Source organism: Acipenser ruthenus, chromosome 26, assembly GCF_902713425.1.
Source record: "Acipenser ruthenus chromosome 26, fAciRut3.2 maternal haplotype, whole genome shotgun sequence".
Taxonomy (NCBI): Eukaryota; Metazoa; Chordata; class Actinopteri; order Acipenseriformes; family Acipenseridae; genus Acipenser; species Acipenser ruthenus.
In genome coordinates, this window is record NC_081214.1 from 5,648,166 (window position 1) to 5,672,435 (window position 24,270).

General features: G+C 35.9%; 2 protein-coding genes across 4 annotated transcripts in view; both read left to right on the top strand.

Moving 5' to 3' along the window:
- LOC117430567 (P2X purinoceptor 5-like) overlaps positions 1-24,270 on the top strand; it is a 58,332-nt gene that overhangs the window by 19,758 nt on the left and 14,304 nt on the right. The window lies entirely within an intron of this gene.
- On the top strand, positions 1,632-23,311 carry LOC131701779 (integrin alpha-E-like). Of its 3 annotated transcripts, XM_059001679.1 has the most exons (32): positions 1,632-1,837; positions 3,334-3,442; positions 3,813-3,913; positions 5,298-5,419; positions 5,924-6,075; positions 6,341-6,494; positions 6,669-6,819; positions 7,722-7,817; positions 8,478-8,555; positions 9,163-9,284; positions 9,782-9,933; positions 10,191-10,344; positions 10,519-10,669; positions 12,105-12,241; positions 14,409-14,555; positions 14,967-15,173; positions 16,166-16,296; positions 16,795-16,949; positions 17,439-17,590; positions 17,909-18,031; positions 18,273-18,346; positions 18,825-18,966; positions 19,127-19,228; positions 19,574-19,653; positions 19,798-19,878; positions 20,284-20,359; positions 20,836-20,943; positions 21,032-21,064; positions 21,708-21,797; positions 21,993-22,082; positions 22,224-22,334; positions 22,861-23,311. In XM_059001679.1, the coding sequence occupies exons 1-32, from the start codon at positions 1,804-1,806 to the stop codon at positions 22,936-22,938; spliced, it is 3,693 nt and encodes a 1,230-aa protein (XP_058857662.1). In that variant the 5' UTR covers positions 1,632-1,803; the 3' UTR covers positions 22,939-23,311. The 3 variants fall into 3 exon arrangements, with proteins under 3 accessions (XP_058857662.1, XP_058857663.1, XP_058857664.1); XM_059001680.1 differs by lacking the exon at positions 7,722-7,817; XM_059001681.1 differs by lacking the exons at positions 7,722-7,817; positions 8,478-8,555; positions 9,163-9,284; ... (1 more) ...; positions 10,191-10,344; positions 10,519-10,669 and having other exon boundaries at positions 1,633-1,837.

Genomic DNA, 24,270 nt, shown 5'->3' on the forward strand with positions numbered 1-24,270 from the left:
GTGAAGGAGAGAGGTAGGACTGCAGGTGTGATGAATGGGCAGCAGTGTAGAGTAGTGGTTAGGGCTCTGTACTCTTGACTGGAGGGTCGTGGGTTCAATCCCAGCTGAGAGACACTGCTGTTGTACCCTTGAGCAAGGTACTTTACCTAGATTGTTCCAGTAAAAACCCAACTGTATAAATGGATACTTGTATGTAAAAAATAATGTGATAACTTGTAACAATTGTACGTCGCCCTGGATAAGGACGTCTGCTAAGAAATAAATAATAATAATGAATACACTAAATATTACACTGAATATTACTAAACTTAAGGGAGGAAGTCCAACCCCAACCAAACACAAAAAATATAAAGGAAAAAAAGCAAATACATTAGATTATACAGTAATTGCAAATGCCATTCATGATGTTAAACAAAGCAATAAAAAAACAAACACATTTCAATTTTCAGGACTGACTGAAATAGACAACTTACCAGCTAAAATGTCATGTTTTCAGCACCCGGCACTACTAAAACCCCAGCAACAATAGCAGTGACGTAAATCTGACACAACCAACCTCATTTTCTATTCACTATGAGTCTGTTCATTACATTTAACCCCCGTTTTACTGAGTTACAATCCTTATTTTTTTCAGGAATGGCTGAAATACACACCCCTCCAGTTGCCAAGTACCATCACAAACTATTATTATTATTATTATTATTATTATTATTATTATTATTATTATTATTATTATTATTTATTTCTTAGCAGACGCCCTTATCCAGGGCGACTTACAATCATAAGCAAATACTAAAAAGAGATATATACACATAGATAATACATTATTAGCAATGCATTTCTGAAGGTATGTAAGTCACATAGATTATTTTCGTGTTTTCATTTGAACAGCTATACTGTATGTTTGTACTCATTCACTACATACCTTAGTATGTGTTAACAGAATCCAATAAGACACAACTTATTTCCATTAATATGCGGGTATACACCAGCAGTCATTAAAGGTACAAACTTGAATGAGATGGTTTAAAAAAAAAACATCAATACTAAAAAGAAAATGACCTTTTTATTTGCTCCAGCATCACCAGCAAAAATGGTTTTGTGGTGGTACCCAGTGAGTGATGTGGACCACTTTCTTGGTCTGTGGCGTGAACCACTGCCGTATAATGCAGAATCCATTGCTTACAATACAATAAGTTACTACATTATTTTCTTTTTAATGAGATTATTTAAGTGAATGCACTTTTAATAACAAAGGACCCACATTGTTATTTTTAAATCTTGTTTAAAAGCGTTTTTATATATATTATTTATTATTAATAGTACATTTTTCTATTATATATATATATATATATATATATATATATATATATATATATATATATATATATATATATATATATATATATATATATATATATATAATACAGGAGACCTTGGTCATTAATAATATTCTTAAAAATAATATTAATAATTAAATTAATAATGAATGGGGAGCAATGTATTAATGTACCTTCTTGCTGCAACTTTTACTTTCTCTTTCAACCGTTATATGATACTTTTATTTTGGAAAATAACAGCCGGTTCCGACATCGAGATGCGGAAGTAGCATTCCCCAGAAGTTACGCCAGAACTTGCAGAAGTTAAATTGTTGCTAGCTTCACGGAGATAAAATATAACGAGGTTCCTGTCTGAGTGGGGTTGAGTTGAGATGTACCACATCCTGTCTTCTGGTTTATCTGATTCACACACACCATCCAGCCCATTGTCTAGACGGCTTTAAGGGTTAATTAACATCCTGATATGGCATTTAGATATATTTGGATTTGGATAACAAGTAAGTATATATTTTTTAATTGATTTGTTATTTATTAGTTAAAGACAAAGCCTAAAGGTTTGTCGTCTTCTTGGCCTAAAAAGTATTGTTCATGTTATCTAATTTTAGGTTTTCCTTTGAATGGTATTATTATTATTATTATTATTATTATTATTATTATTATTATTATTATTATTTATTTATTTATTTATTTCTTAACAGACGCCCTTATCCAGGACGACTTACAATTGTTATCACATTATTTCACATTATACAGATATCACAGAAGAACTTCATATAAAAAGACAAATGCGGAAATAATATTACAAATAAATAAATAAATAAAGTAATTAAAAGTATAAAATGAAATAAATATGTATACAAACAGGTTATAAAATTGATGCACAATCTATGAAAAGGAAAAAAAAGGAAAGGAAACATTGTACTTTTAAGGTTATTTCACATCATAGGATGCATATGGTGTTACGCCTATCACATTTCAGACTATACTCATTTCCAAATGGTGACACTTTTTATTTCTGGAACTAGAGAAAAAATCTAAACACAATAAGTATTGTATGTTAAAAAAAGGGAACACCCAAAGTGAGTTGTTCTTTGTCTTGGTATTTAACACCAGAATGTGTTATCGATAATTATTAGAGATTTGTATTTTTGTCAATGTTTATGCTTAAGCTATTTAACAGATACTAAATCAAAGGGTTCTTGTTGAAATAAAAGGTGATGGAACATGTAAAGGGCTGCTGCGTTCATGTGCGCGCATTGTGCTGAACTTTACTGCAGCACACCATCTCCATATAAGGGTCTGCAGCTGCTGATGGAGCTTGTGGTTATGATGTCTGTTTCAGAAAAAAAGTCACTTTTTAAATGGAAGTGTCTTCACACTATATCCCTTATAAAGTTTACTGTAGTAACAGTTTGCAGTTGTCCATGGTGCTTACCATGCTTCACCACTTATCAGTGATTTAGCACATGTGCCCGTGCTTCGCCATGCATTCACAATGCTTTTACAAGTGTAAGCTCCCCTACACTTTGTAATGTTTTTACCACTTGAAGCGTGTCATGAAAAACTTTTCTTATTTGAACTGCACACACAATTTAATATGACTTCAAAAGACAGGGATATATTTATTTCATATGTAGTATGCTGGTTTAACTGGTCTTAACATTTAATTTGACATTGTAACTTATAATTCATTGCTGTTTTTATCACTCTCATAGCTTGGCTGGCTTTTTTTTAAATCAGAAAACAGCCCTTGTTCACTGTCCAGTTTCTTAAAATGTAGTTTTCGTTTCATGGCTACATGATTTCCACTACCTTGTAGTGGCAGGAGGTTAAAATGATAATTTTAAGCTTGGTTAAAGCTTAGGAGTTAATCGAACGTTTAAAAAGAGTACTTTCTGTGTGCAGGGACAGACCAAACTGGAAACATTTTGACAATTGTCCGTTTTATTGATTGAGAAATATTGATACATATTGTCTTATCTTATTTGATTAGCTGTTTTGGGTGCTGTGGAATGTTTTAACATTTACACCAAACCCCAACACACTCTCCGAAGAGATGAACGCACATTGTATGGACAAACAGTCCTTCAGTACAATGATGGGTAAGTAAACGACAAAATACGAAGGAAAGCATCCTTTAATCTCTGTCTACACATTATTTCCATGGTCTCTATATCTCTGTGCCCAGTCTGGATTTTGTTTCTGTAAATATGTAAATATGTATTGCAAAGAGATGTTAGTTAATGGTAGCTATAGTGCAATCCTTTACTGTGATTTGTTGAAATACTATTTAGCGATGATAATTACCAAATGAAAACACACTAACAAAAACTATGGCATTGACTGGTGCACAGTGACCCATTCAAATCAGTTACAGATGCATATTTCTTTTGCAGACAGATAACTGTTTCCTATTTTCACAGCTGCTGTATAGTAACTTGTATTTACCTTGTTTTAACTACTGCGCAACAGGATTTTGGTTACAGCTCCATTGGACACCAGTGACAGAAAGCAGTATGGAAAGCTGTACCAGTGTGATTTGAAATCAGACTGTAACGACGTGAAGCTTGGAGGTACAAAACAAATAGGATTTTAATAAACCTAACCAAGGCGATTGGTATTGGGGGCTCCTATTCAAAAAAGCTTTAACTCAAACTACTACACTATTATTATTATTATTATTATTATTATTATTATTATTATTATTATTATTATTATTATTATTATTATTATTATTATTATTATTATTATTATTAATAAATCTTTAAATAACTAAAGCAGTGTGGAGTAGTGGTTAGGGCTCTGGACTCTTGACCGGAGGGTCATGGGTTCAATCCCCGGTCGGGGACACTGCTGTTGTACCCTTGAGCAAGGTACTTTACCTAGATTGCTCCAGTAAAAAAAAAAAACCCAACTGTATAAATGGGTAATTGTATGTAAAAATAATGTGATATCTTGTAACAATTGTAAGTCGCCCTGGATAAGGGCGTCTGCTAAGAAATAAATAATAATAATATGAACATACTTCAAAGACACACGGTCACAGATTAGCCAGCAGTCCCGATTTAGCACTGTGGGGTGCACAGGACCCTGGCCCAGTCTTGCAACTTAAACTTACCTCAGAAGTTAGGAGTTAGCACTCTGTTCCAGTGAATCAGTATCCCGCGGGAGCAGTAAAGGCATCCCCAATCCAAGGCAAAACTATAAGTAGCTTAAACTTCATTATATAAATGTGGGATTGAATTTGATTTGATTTGTGTTGCATGGTTCAACAGTCCAGCGGGCGCAAACAGTGATAACAATAACAATAATGCTGAAGATTTGTATCCTGATGAAGAGGAAGGTGGGATAGATAGGGAAGCCATGGCTGTCATTCGTGACGCTTTCTCAGTTTAAATTGCTTTAACACTGTGTGGTGTTAACCACCAATTCTAAAAGATAGTCATACAAATCTAAACAGGCTTATTTGAATACAATACATTAAAACACACATATGGTATTAATATGCTTTTTGAATGGTCTTTAAAATAGTCACATATGAAGATAGGATAAATGTTTTATGTATTCTGGCCTAAACAACCTTATATAAAATACTGTATACTTTTCGAATGCATTGTAAATACTTTAAAATGAGGCTGGTTGTTATACACCTTTCATTGTTCAATTGAATTATTTGGTAAAATGGCCCCGTGATAATGGTCACTCTTGCAATGTTCACAAAACAAAGCTGTTTTCAGGGGTGCTTTTTTAAAGACAGGGATGAACAATGCTTTGAAAAATGTACCGTCTCTAAAACCATTGAAAAAGGTTTCGTGAACAGCAAACTTGATTGAATTTATCAAAATGGGTTTTAAATAAACAGGCTCTAAAGTTTTGTGGACATCGGTCATTAGATTAAGCATCTCATGCATGCTTCAGGAGCTTCAGTTTTCTCATTGAGGGTTTTCTATTTTTCAGATGGTGGGACAGAAATTGCTTTTGTTCTGGATGGATCTGGGAGTATTGAGGCAGACGATTTTCAGAGTGCAAAAGACTTTATCTCAAATATGATGACAAATATATGGGAAAATTGTTTTAGTGTAAGTACTGGAACCAGTTCTATCTTAAAGACTATTTATTATAAACCAATCCCTGTTAAGGGTTTGTCAAAACGACAGTAATCTTATCTCATGCTTGGAACATACAACACAATTCATTTCTTTATGTTCAATAGTAGTTCAAGATATGTCTTTCTTTATGTTCAATAGTAGATCAGGATACATCTTTGTGATGTATAATATGCTCATTGTCATGTAGGTTGTATCTTATTATAAGAGACTTCATTTCGCAAAGTTTAGACAGCAAGCTTCACTTTGCAGTCGCCCGAACTGCACAAAAATCTTCAATACACACAACGCATGAATTTATATAAAATATAATTCTCTTACCATGTATTTATATATACCATTTATATGACAAAATTGTAATCAAACCACTACAACTTTGTTCTTAATTGTTCATTATTAATATTATTATTATATATCATATTCAATGTTAAATATTAAAATGGAAATTGCAAAAATGTTATTTTTTTTACTAAACAGTGTGGATTTGCCATTGTACAATACGGAGAGGAGATACAAACTGAACTTACCCTGAATGAAAACAATGATACTGAATCTGTACTAAAAAAAGTTCAGGATATAAAGCAACTTGGAAGGATCACGAAAACTGCATCAGCTATCCAGCATGTGCTGTAAGTAGAGAGATTCAGATGACCTGTGATTCTTGAAATGCCCTGGATAATAATAATAATAATAATAATAATAATAATAATAATAATAATAATAATAATAATAATAAAGTTTGGATAGAGCTTGTCTTTAGATGTGTCTGGTCTCAAATGTTCCTGGAGCCTTTTTCGGAGGATGAATTGATAACCTGTTCACCTTGCCTTCTTAATGTGAAGTGTGGTCAATAGGAAATATATCTGAATATAACATGTCCTGTTTTTTTGACAGTGATCACATTTTCATTGAGGAAAAGGGATCACAAAAGAATGCAAGGAAGATTATTATTGTAATCACAGATGGAGACATATTTCGGGATCCGCTGGATATAGAAGACGTCATGAAATCACCTAAAATGACAAACGTAACTCGCTTTGCTATAGGGGTAGGTCCTTTGAGATCCAAAATCACTTAACAACATTTTTAATGAATGCATTCAACATGTAAAACAATATTTCATTCTAAAAGGAAATGACGGAAACTGGAAACATGAGAATTAAAATATATGCTCAATCCTTCTGTAGTTTACATCAACTGGATTGTATTTCTCAATTAAAAGGTTGGAGAGGTATTTGAAACTCCCAAAGTAAGAGAGTTGCTGTATAAGATTGCTTCTGAGCCAGAAGAAGAACACGTATTTAAAGTGGATAACTACGCCGCTTTGGATGGTCTGCTTGCATTGCTAGAAAAAAGCATCACGGGAATTGAAGGTAAGAGCAGCTATTTAACCCATGAAACATAAATGGACATGACCACACCGCCTGGAGGAGCATTTACATTCATCTGGGTTAAGTGAAACTATGAAAGAGTTGGTTGAAAAAAGATGTATGGCACTGTCACAGAAATGGTTTGTGGCTGCCATTTTGTATTCCAAAACCTGTTCATAAAAAGGTGCAGAACTCAAGAGATTGCATGGAAGGCTCATTGAAGCAAGTTCCAGTAATTGACAGATTATAATGAAACTGTGCCACATTCTTCCCTTAACCCCTGAAGGTACACAAGGAACTGAGCGCTTGTGCAAACTGTTTCTTATTAAAATACATTTGAGAGCGATTCAAGTATCAAGAGGAAACTGACAATTTGGATCCAACCTGTCCGTACATTTTAAACCTTGTTTTGTACATCATTTTTAGTTGTGGGACACATGTCCCTTGTACCTTAAAGGGTTACTGTAGAAACGAGGATTTGAATGGAGTCTGCTCTTCTTTCCTGTCCACTAACTTTGAAAAACCTCAAACATTTGCTCCTGCACCACTGGGTACTGATGAGTATTACATGACGTCGCCACAATTATAACACTATATATATATATATATATATATATATATATTAATCAGTCAAATGATCTTCAGTGTTTAGGATGCCCAGTGATTTTAACTGAAGCAGTTCCCTTATAAAGTTCTACTGTGGTGTGCACCATGTTAAAAGCAGAGCACAGTGTGGTAAAGGGCATACAAGCTTGATAAATCACAGATAAGGGAAAAGCAGTATAAGAAAAGTTCTTACAGTAAATGCACTGCATAGTAGAAGAACGGCAAAAGCAAGGAAACCGTAAATGACAGTGCAAATTTACCAGCTTTTTTTTTTTTACCCCGTTTTATATTTGTTTTAGTTGTAGAGCTCATGAAGAGAAATGATGCTAACAGCAACAATAACAACAACAACAACCACATTCAAAAAGTGGAATCAGCTACAGCTAAGTTAAAGGGTGTGCATTTATTATTATTATTTATTGGTATTATTTATTTCTTAGCAGACGCACTTATCCAGGGCAGCTTACAGTTGTTACAAAGTATCACATTACAAAGTATGACTTATAAGAACAGTTATAGAATACAATAAAATCAGTAATAAAAGCAAGTTCAAATGAGAGAAAATAGAAATGACAGTAAATAATTACGTTTGAGAGTGATTACGACTAACTTAAGTATTTATTTATAAGAGTAAATTCCATGAAGAGAGCGAGTAGGAAGTGCAATGAATGGATAAGAACATTTTCAAATATGACCAATTTCTAAAAACCTGATTTGAAGTGATGGGAGCATATTTAGTCACCGATAACCAACTCAGCAATATGTGCCAACAGTGCCCCCAATTCCTTAACTATATCTACTATATGAACATACTTCAAAGCCACACGGTCACAGATTAGCCAGCAGTCCTGGTTTAGCACTGTGGGGTGCACAGGACCCTGGCCCAGTCTTGCAACTTAAACTTACCTCAGCAGTTAGGAGTTAGCACTCTGTTCCAGTGAATCAGTATCCCACGGGAGCAGTAAAGGCACCCCCAATCCAAGGCAAAACTATAAGTAGCTTGAAGTTATCAATATATAAATGTGGGATTGAATTTGATTTGATTTGTGTTGCAGGGTTCAACAGTCCAGCGGGCGCAAACAGTAATAACCATAACAATAATGCTGAAGATTTGTATCCTGATGAAGAGGAAGGTGAGATAGATAGGGAAGCCATGGCTGTCATTCGTGACGCTTTCTCAGTTTAAATTGCTTTAACACTGTGTGGTGTTAACCACCAATTCTAAAAGATAGTCATACAAATCTAAACCGGCTTATTTGAATACAATACATTAAAACACACATATGGTATTAATATGCTTTTTGAATGGTCTTTAAAATAGTCACATATGAAGATAGGATAAATGTTTTATGTATTCTGGCCTAAACAACCTTATATAAAATACTGTATACTTTTCGAATGCATTGTAAATACTTTAAAATGAGGCTGGTTGTTATACACCTTTCATTGTTCAATTGAATTATTTGGTAAAATGGCCCCGTGATAATGGTCACTCTTGCAATGTTCACAAAACAATTCAGGAGTGCTTTTTTAAAGACAGGGATGAACAATGCTTTGAAAAATGTACCGTCTCTAAAACAATTGAAAAAGGTCTTGTGAACAGCAAACTTGATTGAATTTATCAAAATGGGTTTTAAATAAACAGGCTCTAAAGTTTTGTGGACATCGGCCATTAGATTAAGCATCTCATGCATGCTTCAGGAGCTTCAGTTTTCTCATTGAGGGTTTTCTATTTTTAAGATGGTGGGACAGAATTTGCTTTTGTTCTGGATGGATCTGGGAGTATTGAGGCAGACGATTTTCAGAGGGCAAAAGACTTTATCTCAAATATGATGACAAATATATGGGAAAATTGTTTTAGTGTAAGTACTGGAACCAGTTCTATCTTAAAGACTATTTATTATAAACCAATCCCTGTTAAGGGTTTGTCAAAACGACAGTAATCTTATCTCATGCTTGGAACATACAACACAATTCATTTCTTTATGTTCAATAGTAGTTCAAGATATGTCTTTCTTTATGTTCAATAGTAGTTCAAGATCCTTCTTTGCGATGTATAATATGCTCATTGTCATGTAGGTTGTATCTTATTATAAGAGACTTCATTTCGCAAAGTTTAGACAGCAAGCTTCACTTTGCAGTCGCCCGAACTGCACAAAAATCTTCAATACACACAACGCATGAATTTATCTAAAATATAATTCTCTTACCATGTATTTATATATACCATTTATATGACAAAATTGTAATCAAACCACTACAACTTTGTTCTTAATTGTTCATTATTATTATTATATATCATATTCAATGTTAAATATTAAAATGGAAATTGCAAAAATGTTACTTTTTTACTAAACAGTGTGGATTTGCCATTGTACAATATGGAGAGGAGATACAAACTGAACTTACCCTGAATGAAAACAATGATACTGAGTCTGTACTGAAAAAAGTTCAGGATATAAAGCAACTTGGAATGGTCACGAAAACTGCATCAGCTATCCAGCATGTGCTGTAAGTAGAGAGATTCAGATGACCTGTGATTCTTGAAATGTATTTTTGTTTATGACTGTAAGTCGCCCTGGATAATAATAATAATAATAATAATAATAAAGTTTTGATACAGCTTGTCTTTAGATGTGTCTGGTCTCAAATGTTCCTGGAGCCTTTTTCAGAGGACGAATTGATAACCTGTTCACCTTGCCTTCTTAATGTGAAGTGTGGTCAATAGGAAATATATCTGAATATAACATGTCCTGTTTTTTTGACAGTGATCACATTTTCATTGAGGAAAAGGGATCACAAAAGAATGCAAGGAAGATTATTATTGTAATCACAGATGGAGACATATTTCGGGATCCGCTGGATATAGAAGACGTCATGAAATCACCTAAAATGACAAACGTGACTCGCTTTGCTATAGGGGTAGGTCCTTTGAGATCCAAAATCACTTAACAACATTTTTAATGAATACATTCAACATGTAAAACAATATTTCATTCTAAAAGGAAATGACGGAAACTGGAAACATGAGAATTAAAAAATATGCTCAATCCTTCTGTAGTTTACATCAACTGGATTGTATTTCTCAATTAAAAGGTTGGAAAGGAATTTGAATCTCTCAAAACAAAAGAGTTGCTGCATAAGATTGCTTCGGAGCCAGATGAAGAACACGTATTTAAACTGGATAACTACGCCGCTTTGGATGGTCTGCTTGCATTGCTAGAAAAAAGCATCACGGGAATTGAAGGTAAGAGCAGCTATTTAAACCATGAAACATAAATGGACACGACCACACTGCCTGGAGGAGCATTTACATTCATCTGGGTTAAGTGAAACTATGAAAGAGTTGGTTGAAACAAGATGTATGGCACTGTCATAGATGTTTTAGAGTAGTCATACTGTGCAGAAGTCCAAGTTCACTTAGGAGCGAGGACACGAAAGTTTTGGCAGTGGTTTAGCTGTACTTTTGAATGGCACTGGTGCTGCCATCATTTTAATTTAATCCAGAACTAAGTCACGGTTTGTGGCTGCCGTTTTGTATTGCAAAACCTGTTCATAAAAAGGTGCAGAACTCAAGAGATTGTCTGGAAGTCTCATTGAAGCAAGTTCCAGTAATTGACAGATGAAAATGAAACTGTGCCACATTCTTCCCTTAAACCCTGAAGGTACACAAGGAACTGAGCGCTTGTGCAAACTGTTTCTTATTAAAATACATTTGAGAGCGATTCAAGTATCTCGGAAACTGACAATTTGGATCCAACCTGTCCGTACATTTTAAACCCTGTTTTATGCATCATTTTTAGTTGTGGGACACATGTCCCTATCATAATATACATCAACATGTGTGCATGCTTAATTACTACGCTATACAATGTGTCTTATATGTTGATCTAATTACACATTTATATCTCACTCCAATACATGCAAGGCAATGGGGTGCGCTGTAAATGTATGTCATATGAGAAACAATGGTTGGTTATTATCTAATTATGTGCACCCCTCTCTTTAAAAGGGACACAAAATGGAACTGCTTTCCTGTTTGAGATGGCACAAGCTGGCTTCAGTAAATGTAGTTTTCCTGTAGTTGCTGTTTACTTAGCACACAATTCTGTGAACATTTCAGTTTTTTTCGTATTATTTTGTTTTAAGTACGAGTTAATAATGCAGCAGCAGTGTAAGTACAGTGTCACTAAAGTGTATTTTATGTACCTGTTTTCTGAAGTGTATCTGAGATACTGATCTGCAGTTCAGCAGCATGAAACGCCCATCATGCCATATTTTCAAAGCATTTACTCCTGTCTTTAATTAAGTCCTGTTTAATGAAAGGGGTGAAGCACCTGTTATTTCTTTTTCTTTGTTTTATACAAAACTAGTTGTAATATATTTCAAATCCTCTTAAGGACTCTCAATGTGCTTTGCTCTGTTTTTGCACATGATTTTAACTTGATTTTTCCTCCTTCCACGAAGTAGAAGTTAACTAAAGAATGGGGGAAACATTTTGAAAATATGGCCCATCAGTCTTTATACCTACAATCAGATGGGGGTCCAGTTAGGTTGCATTGGAGCTATTCTGCATTGAAAAGTTGGTCTTACGCCTTGTTAGCAAGATGATAATAAGGGTTCATTCATATTGTGTCCTTCCACAGCATGCACTCTTCTTATGCATGTGCTTTCTTCTCAAGGCTACAGTGTAGTTGCTGTGAAGGGAACAAGTGGCAATCTGTTTGTGTCTGGAGCCCCTCGTCACAGCCTCACAGGGAGGGTGCTGGTGTTCGGTGGAGACACGTATGAAATTAGGCAAAATCTATCAGGGACCCAGGTGAGTGTGCTGAGCATCCTGTCCCTGTGCCTGGAGACTTGGTAGTTCAGTGCTTAGAGAAAGGGGATTGTTACCAGGAGGTTCCCAGTTCAATCGCAGCTCAGTCACTGACTCACTATATGTGACCCTGAGCAAGTCACTTAACCTCCTTGTGTTCTGTCCTTCGGATGAGACGTAAAACAAACAAGGTCCTATTGTAAGTGACTCTGCAGCAGCAGTTGTTGATGCATAGTTCGCCCCCTAGTCTCTAAGTCGCTTTGGGTAAAAGATGTCTACAATTATTTATTTCAGCAATTTTTTTGCAAAAAAAAAAGCTAATTCAAAAGTATTCATACCCTTTGATGCTATGATAGTATTATCTACAAGGTGCTAAAAATTTAAATATGATAATGCATATTCTAGAAAAGTCTAGAAAATGCTGGATTGTAGATAAACATTCTTGGGCAAAAAATTATTTATTGTTATAAAGCTGGAGAAGGATACAAGAAGATTTCCAAGCATTTGACTATCCCAATTTCAACTATTGTTTCTATTAGCAAGAAGTACAAGACTCATGGTATTGTCACTACACTCCCTCTGTCTGGAAGAAAGAAGGTTCTTTCACCAAGAACAAGTAGAAGAATTGTGAGGAAGGTTAACAACAATTGACTGCCAAAGATATTCAAAGTGAATTGGCTGGGGTTTCCATTTCAACCATAGGTCGAGTATTGCAAGGTGAAGGTCTCAATGGTCGCAGGCCAAGAAAATTGCCACTCTTAGGAAAACGTCACAAGGACAATCACTTAAAGCGTACAAAGGAAAGAACACCATACCTACTGTCAAGCATGGAGGTGGCAATATCCTTCTATGAACACCATACCTACTGTCAAGCATGGAGGTGGCAATATCCTTCTATGAACACCATACCTACTGTCAAGCATGGAGGTGGCAATATCCTTCTATGAACACCATACCTACTGTCAAGCATGGAGGTGGCAATATCCTTCTATGAACACCATACCTACTGTCAAGCATGGAGGTGGCAATATCCTTCTATGAACACCATACCCACTGTCAAGCGTGGAGGTGGTAATATCCTTCTATGGGGCTGTTTTTCCTCCAATGGCACAGGAAATTTAGTTCCAATACACGGTAAAATGTATTCCATAGCATACCAAAAGATATTGGCAAATCATCTGAAATCCTCAACTGGACGTTCCAACACAACAACGATCCAAAGCACACATCAAAATCTACTTCAGAATGGTTAAAGAAAAATAAAAAGGTTCTGGAATGGCCTAGTCAAAGTCCTGATCTAAATCTGATTTGAGAATCTTTGGTATGAGTTGAAGAAGGCTGTGCACAAGAGAAGTCCTCGAAATTTGAAAGAACTGGCACAATTTAGGGTTGAAGAATGGTCAAAAATCACTAAAGAATCATGCCAAAAGCTCATTGACATATCTTAACCGTTTCAAAGAGGTTATTATTGCTAAAGGTACCTCAACTAGCTATTAATTTAATTTTCCTTGTCAGGGTATGAATACTTTTGAATGAGCATGTGACAAGGATGACAGAGGTTTGAGACTCAGAGACAGTTTTAAAGTTCAAAATAAAGCTTTTTAATAAACAAAAATACAAAATAAATAGGCACAAGGGCCAAACAAAAAGGTTTCAAAAACACAAAACAATCAACACAAAACAAAACTTACAAAATAAAGCTTCCAGGCTGGGCGTTTCCTTCACTGGTTTCAATAACACAAACAAAAACACTCTTCTCCTTCCAGAACTCTCCCAAATGAGAGGCTGAGGCCTCCTTTTATGCCAGGTGGCTGAGTCCTTAATTGAATGATTAATGGGTTGAATTTAACCCCTTCCCTGCTATTTTTTTGGAGTTTTGTAAAAAAAAAAAAGCAAAACTTTTGCTACAAAAGATTTTTCTGGAAACCATAATAGTAGTACAGTATTTCAGGTTAGTCACATTTTTCAATTTGTGTCCTTTTTTTGTGAAGTATATGGAAAACTACAAAGCGGTATGTAATTCAATATGTTAACGTAACATTATTCAGCAGGTTTCATTCAACTTTATGAAGCAAACTTTTAGACATAGTTGTAGCTTTTTAATTCTTTTTCAGAATAAGAATTTGGAGATGTGTAACAATGACTTTTTTGTTTTCTTGTGTGGCTGCAGGTTGGTTCCTATTTCGGCTCAGAGTTGTGTGCTCTAGATGTGGATCAGAATGGCATAACAGACTACCTACTGGTCGGGGCTCCGTTCTTTCACATACGCGGAGAGGAAGGGAAGGTTTATGTGTACAAACTTAACAATGATGACATGGTAAGGCTCCATGCTGCTGCTGCTTCTTCATCAAAATGAATTTATAAAGAGGGGCAGCAATGTAATTTCAATGTATACTCTCTTTATCTGAACACTAATGATATATCCATGGCATCAGAAAAGATGTTTCTATTATCATAGCAATAAAATATAATTTCACGTGTACAAGGCCATTTCGCATCCCAAAAAATGCAATACAAAATGTGTCATGTCATACATCTAGAAAACAATACTGGAACACAAAATATGTATAAGACCAAATTGTATTTAAAACGCAACATAAATTCACTGAGAAGAATACGCTTATAACTACAAATAAAGGTTTTACAATAGTCCTGATTTTAGATTTCTTTTTGATATTGGTGTTGCAAGTCTGGGGAGGCAGAATGATGCTGTGATTTGTGCTTGCAGTTTGAAGAGCCACAGCTGCTACAGGGAATGGAGGGCTATGATTTCGCAAGGTTCGGCATTGCCATCAGCAACATAGGCGACGTTGATCGCAATGGATACAATGACATTGCAATAGGAGCCCCCCTTGAAGTGGACTCCCCTGGATCCTCTGGCAGTGTCTACATTTATAACGGCTTCAGCGATGGCATTAGGATGAAGTACTCCCAGGTTGAGTCCTTATTACTCTTATTAACAAAATCATTCAGTGTGGAGACCCTCTGTATTTAAATCACAGGCAATAGCACCACCTGGTGGCCAGAGGATGTAGTGGTTTGTTAAACTATGTTTATAGTGAGTATGTCCTCCTTATTTACCTATCTGGAATATCAAAGGGCAATGCATTAGTGAAATATGCATCATAGCACAGGGTATATATACAGGGTATATATGGCTGAACGTATAGAGCAGGGCTTCTCAAACTCGGTCCTGGGGACCCCCTGTGGCTGCTGTTTTTCATTCCAAACGAGCTCTCAAGACCCTTAATTGAACTGATAATTTGCTTAATTAGACCTTTTTACTTGTTTTCAGCTCTTAGACAGTTGTCGTTCAAGTTACTTATATAATGTTAAAGCTAACTTGAAATCTGCAACTGTTTAAAAGCTGAAAACAAGTAAAAAGGTCAAATTAAGCAAATTATCAGTTCAATTAAGGGTCTAGTTAAGTGATTGAGAGCTCGGTTGGAATGAAAAACAGCAGACACAGGGGGTCCCCAGGACTGAGTTTGAGAAGCCCTGGTATAGAGCAAAACAGACATCACTAAAGTGTTGATTTGAACAATTTATACACACGCAGCAATAAGCAACAGCTGTTTTAGAGCATTTTACTGCACCAGGGAATGCACCTGGATAGCAACAACCCTATCTGTGGTTTTCCAAGGATTCCCACTGAAGATACGTGGTTGATGCGATCTAGGTGGATTCCCGGGTGTAAAACACTCTAAAAACCCAGCTGTGGATTATAGGTTGATCAAACCAATTCAAGCTGCTATCACTTTAATAAGTGCAATCTTGAGAGCATAACGAGTATCGGTTTCTTCTCATGACCATCTAATCTTGCTATCCATAGGTAACCTCAAAAACACTCGATCACTAACCGAAATGTGTGTCTGCTTGACCAAACCAGCGACATTAACTGTAACACTTTCTCTCTGTTTGATTCAGAGAATTGCGGCTGTTGATGTCAATGTAGGACTCAAGTATTTTGGCCAATCAGTTGATGGAATGACAGACCTCAATAATGATAGCTGGATTGATATCACAGTGGGGAGCCTCGGGACTGTCACTGTGTTTCAGTATGTATGACTGGGATTCCAGAATGTACTAGATGATCATGATCATCTAGTACACTAGTCATGATCATGAACCCATCTCAGAACACTGGCTATGATCATCACAAAACTGGTCTTAAAATTAAATGGTGTGAGCCAGTTAAAAGAATGTGTTTCTAATTATTTTATTCCGTTTTCCAGTACAATATTTAGTTGATGCACACATGTAACATATAATGGTTACAGTACAGAGCTCAGTGATCAATTAATAATAAGTCAGAGATACATATTATATAGATATATTTGAATATATGCAAATATATACAAATTTTAGTTCCATATATTGAAATGGCTGTTTTTAACTTGGGGAGCTGGGTAAAAGCCCTGCACGTTTACATAAATGGTCAATTGAAAGTAAAATCCTAGATTTTGAAACAGCTGTTTATGCATATCACTGTTGATGATGATCATTTGCCACTTAAGTTATTAACTCAAATCAAATCTTGATGGTTTTCCTTGCAGATCTTTGGTTGTCGTTAATATCACTGCTGTTGTGAAATTCGATCCTGAAAGGATTCCTTTGTCTTACCAAAGTAGCATGAACAAACCAAGCAACCCAGCAAACACAGTCGGGTTAAAAATATGCTTTCAAACCAAGTTAGACTGGAAAACCTTTGGTAAGTGTGCACCCGAAGGGGGTTCTACAGATTAAGAGAAGCCCCTAAAGAAGTGTTATAATATATAGTAGAGCTAGTAGCAACGTGGTACAGCCATCTGAAATGTCTTTGAATCAGTGTTATTATGAAAAAAGCAAATATGTATTTCATGCATTTAACTATTTGCAAATCTTCTCCTCTGCTCCTGGTCCAGTCTGTTATGGGGGTCTGCTGGCTAGGACATGGACCCCCTAACTAAGTCACATATTCCTTTAACAAATCTTTCTATTCAAAACTGTGTCTTGTGGGGTTGAACTACATCTCAATACACCAACACATAGTCCGACATGAGAAATACATTCAAGTCATTGTTAGTATTTTACAACCTTAGCTAATCCTCTTTGGATATGTGACATGCACTGCATATCTCCTAGTATTCTCACACCATCTAACAGCGATATGCTAGGCAGACCTGAAGGCACATGGTTCCTGATGTAGCTGTTGTTTCAGGACACGCTGGACTGGCTATTGAATACAATGTGTACGTGGACACTGAGAAAGAGAATAAACGGATGAAGCTGGCTGATAGAGAGTCACACACCACAACTTTTAACATTACAGAGAAAGCAGAGTGTTTACAGCAACTCACCCTGCAGTTCTTGGTGAGTAACATACAGTTAACAATACAGTAGCATATCTGTTTTTCACAGTGAAGGGAAGGATTTAGGGAAGTTCAGGGAAAGACAGAGTTAGAGAATTCTAATAACTTTATTGGAGCAACGCTAAACATTCTAAGATGATTATGTATTACAGTAACGTGAATGTTAAGAAACATTGGGGGACGTTTATGGAAGCATGAAGGCTCATGTGGCTCCAAGGGATGTCACCTTTAACAAAGTGATAGAATTCAAATGTGTATTTCGTTGAAACAGCTCTTGCTGCTCTTGGCTTGAAGGAATAGTATCTTTGTCTTGTAACAGGGCTGCCATGATGACTGCTTTTCACCTATAGCGATCAAGGTTAATTTCACTCTCCAAAACAGCTCTGCTGAGCCCCCGCATGGAATTCTCAATGCTTTCAGTGACAATGAAAACATCGCACAGGTACTGTGTTGTGCAGATCTGTCTCCAGTGTTGTGATGAATTCAGTATTTAAAAATCTGTCTCTCCAGCCACAATATATTGTATTCATGTTTAGCACAGGTTGTATTTATTGATAAACTTCGACATGGTTTCAACAGGAAAGCCTGGTTTATTCAGCCTGTGCACACTGGAAGCAGTTATATCAGTTATATTGCACATATATGTTACATGCAGATGTCAATCTTTTATTTATTTTTTTTAGCTTCATTTTGAAAATAACTGTGGAAAAGATATGAAATGCATTCCTAATTTGTCCTTATCAACAAACATGACAAAGTAAGCATGCCTTGATTCATTCAACTAACAGTTTAAATAATGCTTGCACTTGGTATTCCCTTGGTTTTCTTTTGGGTTTTACTTTTTTTTAATATAATTTCCCTTTGCTGGGAGGATGGTTGTGTGGGTACTAGCATGCCTTTCCTCTCATTAAATTATTTGATTCTTGCCTTGGAAGAATAGTCTGTTGTATTTGCTACTTAAGCACAGAGCTCTTCAATGCCACAATCCAACAGTGCCTCCTGGTGGATTCAATTGTTACTATCCTGATAGCTTGTTGCTGTGTTAATAAATGACAGTATTTTTCCCACTACAGTACTATGATCACATTTTGTTGATGTATTTTTCCAAATCCTGAATGAACTTTAAAAAAAAAAAAAAAAAAAGATTCTGAACCCATTGCAGTAATAATGATAATAAAGCTAATAAGAGCTTTATTTTTCATTTTTTGATATAAAAATCTTTCTCCTTTTAACAGTGATCTCACACTGATTGTCGGTGGCAGTAGGGAGATGGTTATAGCTTTTAATTTGCAGAACTCAGGGGAAGACTCCTACATGACAACTATGGAACTGATATATCCCAGCATTCTGCATTACAACAAGATCTCTTTGTTTCAGGTATGTACTAAAAGCCTGCACACAAACAGCTGGGATTATAAAATGAACCACCTCTTCTTGTTCAAACGTGTTTTTTTTTTTTCTTATGTTAGTATTACTGAGTAGAACGTGTAGCACTACCTGACTCGGCTTGTGTTCTTGTTTGCTTTTTTTTATATAGGAAAATACAGGTACTTCCTGTGAAGATCCTGATTCATTAGGACCTTCGTTAACGAGATTACGTTGTAAAATAGGATTCCCGGTATTCAGAAAACAGTCACATGTAAGTCACTGCATACTGAAAGAAGAGAAATAACTTCACTAAGCTAGTCTCTAAAAGTCCATTTTAAACAGTGTTGCGTCTAAGTTGCCTTTTATTGCTGTATGATTGTATATTAATCAAAAAGGTGTCTAAACCAGGCATTCATCTTTTAGGGAGACAATCCTGGTAAAATTAAGGTAAATATTGTTTAGTCATTGAAAGAGACACTTGTTACGGGAGAATTAAAAATAACCTAAATGGGTCAAAACAATATTACAAAACTTATGCAAGGGCTAATGTATTAGTATTGTCTTTGTTTTGACCTCACATTGTTATGCATTGGTAATTGTTTTGTGTGTTAAACAGAAAAACTTCACCATCTCTTGGCAATTAGATTCTATGAAATCTGAGAAGAATGTAGCACTGATAAATATCAGTGTTAGCTGGTAAGTATCCTACTACATATGAATTTCTGTCTCAGACCTGTATTGTAAAGAACATTGTTAGCTATAGTAATAGTATATGTTAAAAGCATGGGGACAGTAGTAACCAATCTTTTTCAAAGTGATATTACATTCTCTTTCCTTTAGTAAAAATGATGGCCTGAATCTTCTTGTGCAAGAAAACCACAGGATTTCTGTGAAACATTCCCTGAAAATGAGTCTAACAGGGTAAGTATATTTGGACTGGCTAAGCTGAGGTTGAAATCACGGACGCTGCCCCAGTCCTGTGGTAAACCCCAGTGTCCAGCTTATCAATAGTGACCTCCAAATCCCTTTGAGACAGGGAACCACTGGTCAAAAACCAGTGACATCACTAATACCTTATAGAGGTGGCAGCAATGATTCATTCAAATTAAAAGTGGTTTTACTCAATCTTTAGTCTCAATATTGTTTTACCTAAGAACAAGCATGGTTTGGACAGTTTCAATGGAATTGTATTAGCATACTAGAGGCAATATTGTATATTGCATGAATCATGGGGTGTTAGTAATTCAATTGACAGGGGGACAGATAGGATGCTGTGTGTATTTTACATATATTAATTGTTTGCTTTTTTTTGGTTTGTTTTTTCAGGGAGGCCAGTCCCTTGTTTCTGAATATAACTGAAGACATGAAAAGCAATAAACACCCACTGAAATACGTATTCAAGGCATGTAAAACTAACACTGAAACTACAGGGCCAAACGTAATTCTCAGAGATGGATAGCAATTGTTATTCCAATAGACGCTGCAGTGCAGTCCAACATACTGTGCAGCAAGAAGTTTTCAGGCTGGAACAATGAATGGCAGAGTATAGATCAACCTCAAGTCAACTGCACTGTAGCTACATCATAGCTGCTGTTTAAGATCAATGCATTTACTTCATGAATGTAGGTACAGTGTTGTAATCAGGGATACAATGCACCTTATCTGCAGTCAAATAAGGCATTGCATAAGCAACATATTTAGTAGTTCCTATATAAAACCACTATACTGACTTAGTATACCACACTAGGATAATATGCTGTGCATTTGAAGTATAATAAAATTATATTATATTATTGGATAGTAGCCACTTTTATCAAACCTCATATCTAAAATGTAATATTGTGGATGAATAACTAATATTGTTGGGTTTTTTTGTAGATAAATGGTGAAAACCATTTTGGCGCTGAAGTTAAAGCAAACATATCAATTCCTTTGAAAAGACAAGGTGGTGGAAAATTAACCATCACGAAAGTCAATTTCACAAAGGTAACTAATTCCAATTTTTTTTGGTTGCTCATTTTTGTATGCATAGAATGGGTTGTTCTTTAATTTATATCTTTTTCATATTTTCCAGAAAAGCACACATTGTACCTGGCACACAATCTCGGTAAGCTGACTTTTTTCTATTACATTAGGAAGTCATTATTTGCTGTAATCGCTATCCTGTGAAGATGCTGGAATGCGTGGGGCAAAACTAACCTCGCTTTCCTTTTGCTAATAAGAGGTAAAAGAATCATTTGAAAGCATAGATTAGCACTCCATTAAGTGGAGTTCAAAAATCTGTCCATCCTCATGACAGATTGATGACACAAATATTTTTGAAGGTTGTCCCCTCTCCTGATCACCACAAAAGAAACCTAAAGTCCATTTTTTTTTAATTAATGTTTATAATGTTCCAGGAATTGATAACAACAAATATACAAGTAAAGTAGAAGACGTATACAGCATTAAGCTCATTTGCCATGAGCGTGTTTTAACATCAGTGTTGCTGCTCCTCTTTTAAGTATTTTCAAGCCCAGCCTTAAATGAGAAACTTTACCTCTAAACCAAAAGAGCTGTCTTAGAGCTCAATAAGAGCCATGTATGGGTCAAGGGCCTTCAGTTAGACAGCTTTAAAACGTTCTAATATTGAAGAGCTGTCACTGGTCGAGCTCTAGCTATTATGAATAATACCTACAGTATATTGACAGTGATTATGAAAAAAAAGCCGGCAGTTTGTATTTCTGTTTCTAATTTCACTTTGTTTTCAGCTAACAGACGTGCACGCTACTCATTGCACTGTTAGAGATGAACAGGAGGACATTACTATTGAGGCTGAACTGTTAATTGATGCTAAAGAGGTGAGACAGTGGGATAGTCATGCAGTATTTTTTTTAGTATGATTCGTGATTGGATCATACCTCAGGGTCTCATTGCATGTGTATGTCAATAAACATGTGGAATGTGCATTTTATCTTTTATTTGGATTGATTTTACTTTTATTTTCATGTTCTTCCATGTTTTGGTTCGGTCAGCCTTTTTCTCTTATTTTATAGGTAACTGTGGATAAGATAAAGGCTACCGCTGTTCTTGGTTTTGATAAAGATTGGTATGTCGCAGAAGAAACGGATCAACACATTAAAGAGGTGCAATATTAGCATTTCACTCCTGTAGCTTCTAATACAGCTCTGCTTGTTGTAATGTAACTTACCTAATACATAAAGCTCCTTCTTTATTGTCCAGTCAATGTCTCTCTCTCTTTTTGATTGTCACATTTTTATATGTAGGTGTCTGTCACTATTGAGAAGCTGACAGCGTATCAACCCATGGCCTTGATTATTGGGAGCTCCATTGGAGGATTTGTGATTCTGGCAATTTTGGTTTTTATCCTGTTTAAAGTAAGAAGTGATTTCTATTCTTCAATGTTACTGTAGGCAGTGTGAGTCAGAGATGCTCTAGACAGGAAACTGTAACGTCTGATATACTCAAACATAGCCATTTGCTACGAAAGGGTAATTATTTTCAACTGGATATTGACATAACACATAGCACCACCTGCTGGCTACATATTATAATTTCTCTTAAATTGAAATGTGAAAATTCTGTCCACACCCTAATAAAAATCATTAGCTCCAATGATTTTGGAGCATCACTATTAAAAATCAGAATGCAACAACATTCTTACATGAAGACGCAGTTAATTTATTGTTTTGAGATTTTACTAGCTATTCCTTTCTGAACAAAACCAGTGCAAACTGTTCTCCTGGTTTCTGTATTTAAGCCATTTGTAATGTTAGTATATTTATGAGCGTGATTTTAAATCAGAAGCTGACAGCATTATGATGTTACACAGAGAAGCTGGGTTCGTCCCTTGATCCCAGGATTTTAATATTATCTCCTTTTTTCTTTTGTGTGTGTCATTAGTGTGGCTTTTTCAAGAGAGATTACAAGCAGGACGTTCCAGAAGAGGAAAAACGATTGAGAGGAAGGAATCCGTCCTAAATGTGTATCTCTGCCATGAAAAGAGTTACGAAGCAGAGGTTCTGAAGCAGATACAAACCCTGTCCAGTACAGTTTGTACAGGCATTTTCACAGAACATGTTTATCCTGCTCCAAATTTCTGCTCAATGTATCACAATATCCATTCGATTGGTTTCTCTTTAAAATTATGCCGTTAGTTTCTAAAGTTCAAACGAGCATAGCGCCTTCTCCCTTGCATTACTGTCAGCAGGCTGTAATTGTTTTAATACAGTATTTTATTTTCATTTTATACTTTTTTTTTCTATAATCTTGACACTTTGCACATATGAAGCATATTATTATGGTTGAGTGTGAAAATGTTCATATTCTTTTAATAGACTCTAAATGACATAAATACAGCTTGTGTTGTGATTTTTAAAAAAATAAATATTAATTTGGTATTTAATGGGGTAAAGGGGGAGGTTTGTTTGCTTAATACTTGAAACAGCAAGAGGACAGCTGTCAACAGGAATGTGGAGAAGGGAAGAGCCCTGGATAAGTGGCCTCTTCAGCTTTGACTGTCTGTCTGACCCCTGGCTATATTCAACAGCTGATAACAATCTCTTGCTCTTTCAGTGTCACAAATGAATGCGCAGGTTTCCCTAGTTCAGCAAAGCCAAAATTAAAACCATAGCAAGCCACATAGAAACACCTAGCTCAGCAAGGAAAGCCTTTGCCAGTTCATTTTCTCCTGAAAAAAACCCAAGAAGAGTCAGAAAACCCCAGGAGCGGTTTTTTTTTATTTCTGGAATGTGAAGTAAGGTTAACCAGATCTACACTTCACTATGGAGACGAATCTCTGATTACAAAAACTTTCAGTGCATTTAATAATATTATGCAACTTTTCCATCTGCGCTATGAAACCTGTGTGGAAATTCGTTCCAAATTCGTTCTGCAGTCACAAAACCCGCCTCGAGTCCTTCGCATTGGACGCTCATTAGGTAACTTCAAATATCAGTTTGAGTTGGAAAGATGCAGTCCTAAATGGTCCCAGTTGAAACCTCTCTACTGCTGAAGGAGACGAACGAGTTCTGAATTCAGATCGCTTTCAAATCAATCCAAGTGGCAGATGGAAACGTGCGGCTTGTTACAGCGTCTGTGTTGGATCTCACCTGCTGATTAGCGGGTCAGTGTTGCCCGTTTCACCCGGCTCAGAACGCTTGCTGAAGTCTTGCTACCCTCGATCATTCTTGACTGGTTATTTCACTAACCGCGGCTGCTTGTTGCCTGTGGTGTGGCTCCGGTTTGTGTTGGATTGCAGTGTGACGTTGACCCAGGCAGCTGTTGTCATGAATGCTTATTCATCTTCATAGC

Excerpts from the sequence above, each read along its gene's own strand:
- LOC131701779 (XM_059001679.1), top strand. The coding sequence starts at position 1,804 with ATGGCATTTAGATATATTTGGATTTGGATAACAA. Across the intron at positions 1,838-3,333 it reads TATTTGGATTTGGATAACAA|CTGTTTTGGGTGCTGTGGAA; the intron begins GTAAGTATATAT and ends TTATTTGATTAG. Across the intron at positions 22,083-22,223 it reads CGGATCAACACATTAAAGAG|GTGTCTGTCACTATTGAGAA; the intron begins GTGCAATATTAG and ends TTTTATATGTAG.